Here is a 12,237-nt window from a genome sequence, read left to right as displayed (position 1 = left end):
TACTAAAACCCTGTAAGGAATTCAAAAAGAAATACATATAAAAAATAAAAGGTATACTAATGAAAAGTTGCCTGCTTTTAGTTCTAAAAGTAAATCGGTTTCATAAATTACCCAACTTTCACACTTACATTGAAAATGAAGTATCAAAAATAAGCAAATACAAAATTGAAAGATTTAACATACAATCATTAGTAATTAAAAAATGGAAATTAAAATAATGAATTACAGGCTTTATCTATATTGGCAAGTAATTCTTAAATATAATATATCCAATTGCTAGCTACACGTCTGGTGAAAGATAAACTAGTACAAAATCTGGAGAATAAAATGGTATTTATTACTACATAATTAAGAAATATTCTTAAAATAATTTTACCTCTAGTCTAAAATGAAAAGAAGATGTAAGGAACTAAATACAAATGATGCACAAATTTTAAAATATTCTAAAAGTGTAAACACACAGTAAAGGAATCATAATACTTATAGTTTATCCTTAAAATGAATTAGTCAGAAGCCAATAAAGATGTGCTCTTTGAGACTATTTAATGACACCTGTTGAGTGAATGAGGGCAGAAGAAACAGTGTAAGAAGTTATAAAAGATCACACAAACACAAATATCCATAAAATATTAACTGTGGTTATTTCTAATTCACTACTTAAGCATTTTTTTACACCCTTTCTTCTTTCAAATATTCTTCAATACACATGTTACTTACACTAAGTCAAATTCTAAAAATACACACATGATTGAGGCAATACAAATTCTCAAGCAATTCCTACTATATGCAAATTATTTTATTAAACATAATGCAATCTAAAATTTGTAATGTTAACTTACTATTAAACAATATGCCTTTCCTGACACTTTTCCAAAACAAGCAAAGAAAAACCTTTACTAACCTTGACTACACCATCAACAATTGTATAAAAATGTCAAAATGCACACTTAACAGGTTTTACATGTAACTGACCGTATATTGCTTTATTAGTAAGATAGAAACACTTAAAGTTTACCTGCATTGCACTTTTCCCCAGTTTCACCACTTCAAATAATGTGACAGGCTCCCCTTCACCATTCTGTTGAGGGTGCCCATTAGCTCTTCCACGGCCTGTTCCTCTAACCCCAGCTTCAATTCTACTCTTCTCTCCTGGTGATTTTCGAGGTTTCTTATTTGTAGACTGAATAAAATAAAGAGGAAAAGCAAAATTAAATGCAGGCATACCTGCCTTATGGAGAGTGATCTCAAATTATGTCTGAGCCTGTGAAAGGGAAGTTAGCACTATTATAGGTAAGAGATAATTTCAAAAGAAGCTTTACAATGTTTGTAATGATTTTTTAAAAAGTGCAAACAGCAAAGTACAAGTTAATTTATACAAGGTATGAAAAGAATAAGATTTACTATTTTGTACAATAATGACAATACTGTAACCCTGTCCCCAAACACGACCCCGTCTTGACATGTTCTTATTACCAACCTCAAGACTAGACTTCCTCAGAAATCATGTTCAACAGAATGCTACTTGCACAACTTGGCATGCTCATCTTCTCCTTCAACTTAAGTACTAAAATATTTCTTATTCAGTCATGCAACAAATATATATTGACAATTTTTGGAACCATCCCAAGTACTAAAAATATGGCAAATATTCTGGCCTTCAAGTTTTTTTTCAGTCAGTTCAGTTCATTTGCTCAGTCATGTCTGACTCTTTGCCATCACATGGACTGCAGCACGATAGGTTTCCCTGTCGATCACCAACTCCCGGAGCTTGCTCAAACACGTTCATTGAGTCAGTGATGCCATCCAACCATCTCATCCTCTGTTGTCACTTTCTTCTCTCCGCTTCAATCTTTCCCAGCATCAGGGTCTTTTCCAGTGAGTCATTTCTTCTCATCAGATGGGCAAAGTATTGGAGTTTCAGCTTCACATCAATCCTTCCAATGAATATTTAGCATTGATTTCCTTCAGGATTGACTGGTTTGATATCCCTTCTGTCCAAGGGACTCTCAGGAGTCTTCTCCAACCCCACAGTTCAAAAATATCAGTTCTTTGGCACTCAGTTTTCTTTATGGTGCAACTCGCACATCCATACATGACTGTAGGAAAAGCCATAGCTTTGACTAGACAGACCTTTGTTGGCAAAATAATGTCTCTGTTTTCTAATATGTTATCTAGGTTTGTCACAGCTTTCCTTCAAAGGGGCAAGCATCTTTTAAGTTCATGGTGCAGTCACCATTTGCAGTGATTTTGAAGCCCAAAAAATAAAGCCTCTCACTATTTCCATTGTTTCCCCTTGTATTTGCCATGAAGTGATGGGACCAGACGCCATGATCTTAGTTTACTGAATGCTGAGTTTTAAGCCAGCTTTTTCACTCTCCTCTTTCACTTTCATCAGAAGGCTCTTTAGTTCCTCTTCGCTTTCTGCCATAAGGGTGGTTATCAACTGCATATCTGAGATTAATAATATTTCTCCCAGGAAACTTAATTCCAGCTTCTACTTCATCCAGCCCGGATTTCTCATTACGTACTCTGCAGAGAAGTTAAGTAAGCAGGGTGACAACAGACAGCTCTGACGTACTCCTTTCCCAATTTAGAACCAGTCTGTGATTTCATATATGGTTCTAACTGTTGCTTCTTGACCTGCATATGGATTTCTCAGGAGGCAGGTACGGTATTCCCATCTGGTATTCCCATCTCTTTAAGAATTTTCTACAGTTTGCTGTGATGTACACAGTCACAGCATTTGGAATAGTCAATAAAGCAAAGTTTTGTTGGAATTCTCTTGCTTTTTCAATGATCCAATGTATGTTGGCAATTTGATCTCTGGTTCCTCTGCCTTTTCTAAATCCAGCTTGAACATCTGTACTCTTCATTTACTGTTGAACCCTAGCCTGGAGAATTTGGAGCATTACTTCGCTAGAGTGTGAGATGAGTGCAATTGTGCAGTAGTTTGAACTTTTTTAGCATTACTTTTCTCTGGGATTGGGATGAAAACTGACATTTTCCATTCCTGTGGCCATTCTGAGTTTTCCACATTTGCGGGCATATTGAGTGCACTTTAACAGCATCATCTTTTAGGATTTGAAATAGCTCAACTGGAATTCCATCACCTCCACTAACATTGTTCCTAGTGATGCTTCCTAAGGCCCACTTGGCTTCACACTTCAGGATGTCTGGCTCGAGGTGAGTGATCATATCATCGTGGTTATCTGGGTCATTAACAGCTTTTTGTATAGTTCTTCTGTGTATTCTTGTCACCAAATCTTAGTATATTCTGCTTCTATTAGGTCCATACCATTTCTCTCCTTTATTGTGCCCATCTTTGCAAGAAATGTTTCCTCAGTATCTCTAATCTTCAAGAGATCTCTAGTCTTTCCCATTCTATTGTCTTCCTCTATTTCTCTGCATTGATCACTATGGAAGGCTTTCTTATATCTCCTTGCTGTTTTTGGAACTCTGCATTCAGATGTATGTATCTATCCTTTTCTCCTTTGCCTTTTGCTTCTCTTCTTTTCTCAGCTATTTCAAAGGCCTCCTCAGACAACCATTTTGCCTTTCTATATTTATTTTTCTTGGGGATGGTTTTGATCAACACCTCCTGAACAATGTCACAAACCGCTGTCCATAGTTCTTCAGGCACTCTGTCTATCAGATCTAATCCCCTGAATTTATTTGTCCCTTCCACTGTATAATTTTAAGGGATTTGATTTAGGTCATACCTGAATGGCCTAGTGGTCTTCCCTACTTTCTTCAATTTAAGTCTGAATTTGGCAATAAGGAGTTCATGATTTGAACCACAGTCAGCTCCTGATCTTCTTTCTGCTGACTGTATAGGGCTTCTCTAGCTTTAGCTGCAAAGAATATAATCAATCTGATTTGGGTATTGACCATTTGGTGATGTCCACATGTAGATTCAGCTCTTGTCTTGTTGCAAGAGGGTGGTTGCTATGACCAGTGCATTCTCTTGGCAAAACTCGTTAGTCTTTGCCCTGCTTCATTTTGTACTCCAAGGTCAAACTTGCCTGTTACTCCAGGTATCTCCTGACTTTCTCCTTTTGCATTCAGTCTGCTATGATGAAAAGGACACCTTTTTTGGGTGTTAGTTCTAGAAGATCTTGTAGGACTTCATAGAACCATTCAACCTCAGCTTCTTCAGCATTACTGGTTGGGCTATAGACTTGGGTTACTGTGATACTGAATGGTTTGCCATGGAAACCAACAAAGATCATTCTGTTGTTTTTGAGATTGCACCTAAGTACTGCATTTCAGACTCCTCTGCTGACTATATGATGGCTACTCCATTTCTTCTAAGGGATTCTTGCCCACAGTAGTAGATATAATGGTTATCTGAATTAAATTTGCCCATTCTGGTCCATTTTAAGTTCCCTGATTCCTAAAATGTCAATGTTCACTCTTTCCATCTCCTGTTTGATCACTTCCAATTTACCTTGATTCACAGCCCTAACATTCCAGGTGTCTGTGCAACACTGTTCTTTACAGCATCATACTTTACTTCCATTACCAGTCGGTCCACAACTGAGTTTTTTCTGCTTTGGCTCTGTCTCTTCATTCTTTCTGGAGTATTGCTCTACTCTTCTCCAGTAGCATATTGGGCACCTACTGACCTGTGGAGTTCATCTTCCAGTGTCCTATCTTTTTGCCTTTTCATACTGTTCATGGGATTCTCGAGGCAAGAATACTGAAGTGGTTTATCATTCAGCTCTCTAGTGGACCACATTTTGCCACAACTCTCCACCATGACCCATCCAACCTGGGTGGCCCTACAGGGCATGGCTCATAGTTTCACTGAGTTAGACAAGGCACATTCTTCAATTAACAACCCATCACATGACCCCAACTTACAAAGAAAAGTCAACACCTGCTATCACCTTATCTATGTCTCACCTTTAGAGTCAAGATAGAGTAGCTCGCAGTCACTATTCTTGTTATCATTCCCATAAATTTCATTTGTATATAAACTCATTAGAGTTCCTGACCAAACTCACCAGTAAAATTAATGTTGCAAAACGGACATTTTTTTGCAACTCCCAGCAAGCCACATTATCCCTATGTGTTTCAGATATCTCTTCCCTCCCTATATTCCTTACCCGTCAAGTGTTACCTTAGGTCTCTGCTAAGCATTTTCTCAATCTTTATACACTTTCTTGAGTGGTTTAGTTATTTCTCATACCAGTCTGTTTTGGTTATCAATTTACTGTTCTCCAAATGTACTCTATTTTGCCCCACTTTGTGATGCTGGAACTGGATTCAGTAAACATTTCTCTTGTCATCTGCTGCAATGGTAACTAAAATGCCCTGGAGGAACACTACAAAGCACAGCATGGTGAGGCTTCCCTTCCTGCGCACAGGACACACTCCCGTCTTTCTCTATTCTTGTATTCTTCAAAGGACTCTATCACTCCTCTTGATATTATAGTTAATAGCCTGACCTCTATTTGTGTGTGTGGATTAATACATAATAAATTTACTGCTTATTTTTAAATAAAGTATTTTTAGAACAGTGTTAGCTATACAAAAATAAAGTCATGAAATAGTACAAGGAACCCCCACATATATCATATATAATTAGATCAATTATTAACACCTTATTATTTGTATGATACCTCTGTTACAATTAATGAACCACTATAGACACATTAACAAAAGTCCATATTTAATTCAGATGTTCCTAGTTTTGTTTAATGATCTGCTCTAGAAGTCCACCCAAGGGCTCTTAGACATATTCACATCATGTCTCCCTAAGCTCCTCTGGGCTGCAACAGTTTTTATTCTTTCCTGGTTTATGGTGACCTTGAAATTTTTAAGGAATTTTGGACAAGTATTTTATATTGTACAGGTATTCCATACAACACTCCTCAACTGGGGTTTGTCTGATGTGTTTCTCATGACCACACTGGAATTATGGGTTTGGAGAGGAAGATATGAGAGATAAAGTGTCATTTTTGTCACTTCACATCAAGGGTATAGTCTAACACATGACTTATCACTCTTAATGCTGACCTGTTAATCAATTGGCAGAGGTGATACCTGTCAGGTTTTCCACTGTAAAGTTACTTTTACTCTCCTCTCCATATTTCACCATTTAGAAGAAAGTCACTATGTGCATTCCACATTGAAGGGGTGAAGAGCTATGCTCCACCTCCTTGGAGGTTGAGCATTTATACATACTATTTGATATTCTTTCAGCATGGGAGATTTCTCTATTCCCTCTCATTCATTCAATCATTTATACTAACGTAGACCCGTCAACATTTATTTTGGATTACAATTCAAAATTATTTTATTTTGTTGTTCAACTTGTTTCAGCTTTGGCCATTGAGAGATCTTTTCAGTTTTGTCTCCTGTGTCCTTTTGACATATTATTGTGTGATAAATACAGACATACTCCATTGTGTGTATTTTTTATTTAGTATTTGGTTACTTTCTGGCAACACAACATTCTCCATACTCATATTGTATATTCTGTTCTCCAGTTTTAGAATCAGGTAATAGTCCTGGTTCCTTTTATTACAGAATTTTATTAGGAATGAAGATCTGGGCACTAGGTTTTGCTCCTTAATACTGACTGCCCTTGCTTCTAGGCCCTTAAGTGGGCAAAACAATGAAATGTATGTTCCATATATACACACATAACTACAAATATTTCTGTATGCAATCATCTGTTATCTATATTAAGTTAAGCAAATTTTTTTTGTAACTGGTATCTCCAACTCTAATCCATTAGCATATAGATGCTTCTTCCCCTTACTCACCTACAAACTCCCACTCCAACAGTGAGAAATCTGGTTCTCATCAATGTACTTATATAGCAGTATTTTAAGCCCTACCCCATGGAAAACAATTTTATGAACTAGATTGCAGTTCTTTTATACACTTTGTACAGCAGTTTTCTTTGACTTTAGTCTTACAAACTCATTTCCAAAGTTACTAAAGTCAGCAACAGAGTTAGATGATATTGATACACTCTACATTTCATCCTGGTATTCCCCCAACCTTACAAGTGATTTTTTAAACATGTGAATTAATAAAATTCACGTTTTATGAAAAGTTCAGTGATTTTTAATAAGCACAGTGTCATGTATGCACAATTATGATATAACAGAAAAAAGTTTCACTACCTTAAACAATGCCTGTGCTTCACATTTAACCCTCCCACTTTCCCTTGGCAAACTCCAAAAACAATTTTTTAATCATCATTACTGCTTTGTCTTTTAACAGTCATATAATCGTAGTCACACAGCATACATTTTCATATTGGTATTTTTCATTTTAACAAAACGAACTGAAGATTGATCCATGTCTTTTAGTGGCTGAATAGCTCATTTCTGTTTATCTGTAAACAATATTCCACTGTATGCATGTACCATGTTTTGTCATCTGCTTACCTAACAGTGAACATACTGCCCACCATTTTTGGCAGTTAGGAATAAAACTCCTTTAAGAATTTAGATGCAAAGTTTTGTATAAACAAAACTTCCAAATCCATTGTGCAAACACCTAGGATTACCAAATCATACAGTAAAACATAGTACAAAACGTCCACAGTTTTCCAAAGTGGCAACACCATTTCACATTCTAACCAGCAATGAGCTCCAAGCTTCTGTTGCTTCGCATTCATGCCAGGAAATTGGTATTGCCAGGTTCTTAGATTTCAGCCACTCTAACAGGGAGATAGTTGTCTTAATTCACAATCCTCGAATGATAAATGATTAAAGAATTTTTAACAAATGATAACTCCTCACATTACATTTTTCTGTTTGAATTACTGGTGAAGATTTGTCTCCTGATTAGACTCTTCAACCTTGTACAATCCAACATCATAACCTCTATCCTCACATAGCTATTAGGCTGGTGCAAAAGTAGATGTGGTTTTGCATTGTTGAACTTTGCTGTTGATATTGGAATACACCGTTAAATACATGTGATTCTCATACACATCATTTGAATGTACATTTCTCACTTTTTTCCTAATGACTTAACACTTGCTCTTTGTTTTATATTTCTTTTAGACAGAAACCAAATTCGAGCGATTTTTTTTTTTTTAATTTGAGTTCAAAATAGGTCATAAAGCAGCAGAGACAATTCACAACATCAACAATGCATTTGGCCCAGGAACTGCTAACGAACACACAGTGCAGTGGTGGTTCAAGAAGTTTTGCAAACTATATGAGAGACTTGAAGATGAGGAGCATAGTGGCCAACCGTCAGAAACAGACAACTAAATGAGAGGAAGCATCGAAGCCGATCCTCTTACAACTACTCATGAAGTTGTCAAAGAAATGAATATCAACCATTCTACAGTCATTAGGCATTTGAAGCAAATTGGAAAGGTGGAAAGGCTTGGGAAGTGGGTGCCTCAAAAGCTGGCCGCGGATCATAAAAAGTCTTCATTTTGAAGTGTCGTCTTTTATTCTACACAACCACCACAAACCATTTCTCGATTGAATTGTGATGTGCGTGAAAAAGTAAATGGTATGGAATAACAGGTAATGACCAGTTCAGTGGCTGGACCAAGAAGAAGCTCCGAAACACTTTCCAAAGCCAAACTTGCACCCAAAAAGGTAACAATCACTGTTCGGTCATCTGCTACCAGTCTGATCCATCACAGCTTTCTGAATCTTGGAAAAACCATCAAATCTGAGAATTATGCTCAGCAAACCGTTGAGATGCACTGAAAAGTGCAATGCCTGCAGTCGTCATTAGTAAACAGAATGAGCCAATTCTTCTCCACAAGCATGCCCAAATGCATGTAACACAACTAAAGCTTCAAAAGTTGAATGAACTGGGTGACAAAAGTTCTGTTTTATCCACCATATTCATCTGACCTCTTGCCAACCAGTTACCACTTCTTCAAGCATCTTCACAACTTTTTGCAGGGAAACTGCTTCCACGACCAGCAAGACACAGAAACTGTTTTCCAAGAATTCATTGAATCCCAAAGCACTGACTTTTATGCTACAGGAATAAACAAACTTATTTCTCATTGGCAAAAATGTGCTAATTGCAATGGTTCCTATTTTGATTAATAAAGATGTATTTGAGCCTAGCTATAATGACTTAAAATTCATAATCTGACATCATAATTACTTTTGTACAGCTTAATATTTCAAAGAATAATAATATATATATTACCCTTTTAGTTTCTTGTGACTTTTCAGACTCCCTTGGCTACATATTTTTGATACAAAGGTTAGGACACCTGTAAACGTAGTCTCATTCCTGGACAAAAAATCATGGTGCTCTCAAAGGAAAGAAATGGGTGATGTTCTGTATCAAATTTGCTTGACTGGTCCAGTTTCCAGTGGTGCCACCTTAAGAACTGAGTCATACTGACCAGTGTGAAATAATATCTCATCTGTGGCTTTCATTTGCATTTCTCTAACAATTAGCGATGAACATCTTTTCAAGTGCCTATTGACCATCTGTCTGTCTTCTTTGGAAAAAGTATTCTGGTCTTCTGCACCACCCCCCCTTTTATTGACTGAGCTGTTTGTTTTCATAATATTGAGTTGTATGAGCTGTTTGTATATTCTGGTTATTAACCCCTTGTCGGTCATTTAAATATTTGGGAGGAGGAGCCAAGATGGCGGAGGAGTAGGACAGGGAGACCACTTTCTCTCCTACAAATTCATCAAAAGAATAACTGAAGGCAGAGCAAACTTCACAAAACAACTTCTGATCGCTAGCTGAGGTCATCAGGCGCCCAGAAAAGCAGCCTATTGTCTTCGAAAGGAGGTAGGACAAAATATAAAAGATAAAAAGTGAGACAGAAGAGTTAAGGACGGAGATCCGTCCTGGGAAGGGAGTCTTAATACAGGACGTTTCCAGACACTGGGAAACCCTCGCACTGGCGGGCCTGGGGGAAGTGTTTGAATCTCGGAGGGCAACCTGACTGGGAGGGAAACAATAAATAAAACCTACAGATTGCGAGCCTAAAAGTAACTCCCAGCAGAAAAGTACCCCAGACACCCGCATCCACCGCCAGCAAGTGGGGGCTGAACGGAGAGGAGCGGGCGGCATTGCTTGGGTTAGGGTCCGGGCCTGAGTGCCCTGAGGACAATCGGAGGGAGCTTTTGTGAGTTGCCAACTTGAACTGTGGGAGAGCAAAGAGAGAGAGAAAATTAACCGGCTGGAACACACTGCCGGCCATTCGCAGAACAAAGGGACCGAGAAAGTCCAGAGAAGAGCTCGCAGGCTGCAGACCGGCCCAGCCCTGCCGGAGGCAGGGGGGAGGGGAAGGGGGCAGGCATGCCCCCAAAGACCGCATCCCCTACCGCACTGCAAACAGGCCTCCAGTTTCTAATCAAAGACCTCCTGAGATTCTGGATGGTCTACATCCCAAGGGAGGGTCGCGGCGAGACACAGGGCGCAGGCACCCGACCTGCGCGGGCGGGGACTGGGGCTGGGGAAGCGGAGGGCAGAAGGCGCACGCACCCGACTAGTACCGGCGAAACTGAGACTGGGAGGGCGGAGGGGAGAAAGCGCGCCGCACTTGGGGAAAGTGCGCCCGTCAAGCTTCTGGCTGCCTGAGCTGCTCTGACGGGGAAGGCACAAAGGCACAGCTTTTTGTTCCGCGCTTTTATGGAACACCCGAGGGCTGGAACCACGCGCAGCGCGGGCTCGCTCCATATAGAGCACCCGGGAGCCTGAGCAGCGTAGGAGAAAGCAGCGCCAGCCCCTCCCCGCAGCGCGACGGAACCACCTACCTGAATAAGAGACCACGTCCGCCCGACTGTGTCAGGGCGGAAATGAGGCTCTGAAGAGACCTGCAAACAGAAGCCAAATAAACAAAGGGAACCGCTTCAGAAGGGACCGGTGCAACAGATTAAAATCCCTGTAGAAAACACCAACTACACCGGAAGGGGCCTGTAGATATCAAGAAGTGTAAGCTGGAACGAGGAACTATCTGAAACTGAACCAAACCCACACTGACCGCAACAGCTCCAGAGAAATTCCTAGATATATTTTTACTTTTTCTTTTTTTAAGAAAAAAAATTTTTTATTTTTTATTTTTTCTCTTTTATTTTCCTTTAAAATTCCCTATTACTCCCCCAATACTCCTTAACATTCATTTTCATAGACTTTTACGCTTTTTTTAATTAGGAAAAAAATTTTTTTTCTTTTTTTTTTTCCTTTTTCTCTTCTATTTTCTATTTTTATTTCTCTTATTTCTTTTAAAGTCCTCTAGTACTCCTCTACTATTCCTTAATTTTTATTTTCAATACACTATAACCTTACAAAAAAAAAAAAGAGAGAAGCCCTATTTTTAAACCGAACTTCATATATATTTCTAAAACTTTTTTGTGTGTGTTTTGGTTTTTGTTTTTAATATAGTATTTTTAAGAGTCTAACCTCTACTCTAGATTTTTAATTTTTCCTTTTCAGTATATGATATAAATTGTGAACATTTAAGAATCCAATATTCAGTTCCCATTTTTATTCAGGAGTGTGCTGATTATTCTCCCCCAATCTTGACTCCCTGTTTTCTACCTCAAAACACGTCTATTTCCTCCTTTCCCCTTCTCTTCCCAATCCAATTCCGTGAATCTTTGTGGGTGTCTGGGCTACGGAGAACACTCTGGAAACAGACAACTGCGTAGATCTGTTTCTCTCCTCTTGAGTCCCCCTTTTTCTCCTCCTGCTCATCTCTATCTCCCTCCTCCCTGTCCTCTTCTTCATGTAACTCTCTGAACCTCTCTGGGTGTCCCTAATGGGGGAGAATCTTTTCGCCATTAACCTAGAAGTTTTATTATCAGTGCTGTATAGTTGGAGAAGTCCTGAGACTACAGGTCCTGAGACTACAGGAAGAATAAAACTGAAATCCAAAGGCAGGAGACTTAAGCCCCAAACCTGAGAACACCAGAAAACTCCTGACTACATGGAACTTTAAGTAATAAGTGACCGTCCAAAAGCCTCCATACCTACACTGAAACCAACCACCACCCAAGAGCCAACAAGTTTTAGAGCATGACATACCACGCAAATTCTCCAGCAACGCAGGAACATAGCCCTGAACGTCAACATACAGACTGCCCAAGGTCACACATAACACATAGACCCATCTCAAAACTCATTTCTGGGCACTCCATTGCTCTCCAAAGAGAAGAAATCAAGATCCACGCACCAGAACACCAAAGCAAGCTTCGCTAACCAGGAAACCTTGACAAGCCAATCGTCTAACCCCACCCACTGGGTAAAACTCCACAATAAAAAGGA

The 12,237-nt window shown here is 39.0% G+C and overlaps 1 protein-coding gene across 1 annotated transcript in view; it reads right to left on the bottom strand.

The window, feature by feature from the left end:
* STAG1 (STAG1 cohesin complex component) overlaps positions 1-12,237 on the bottom strand; it is a 497,553-nt gene that overhangs the window by 324,772 nt on the left and 160,544 nt on the right. Inside the window, exon 4 of the mRNA XM_065942227.1 lies at positions 1,016-1,180. Within this exon, the coding sequence (XP_065798299.1) occupies positions 1,016-1,180 (165 nt within the window). The remainder of the gene's footprint in view (positions 1-1,015; positions 1,181-12,237) is intronic.

Source organism: Muntiacus reevesi, chromosome 8 (assembly GCF_963930625.1).
Source record: "Muntiacus reevesi chromosome 8, mMunRee1.1, whole genome shotgun sequence".
In the NCBI taxonomy this organism is placed as follows: Eukaryota; Metazoa; Chordata; class Mammalia; order Artiodactyla; family Cervidae; genus Muntiacus; species Muntiacus reevesi.
The sequence above is the reverse complement of the archived record's forward strand: the minus strand, read 5'-3'. Positions and strand labels throughout refer to the sequence as shown.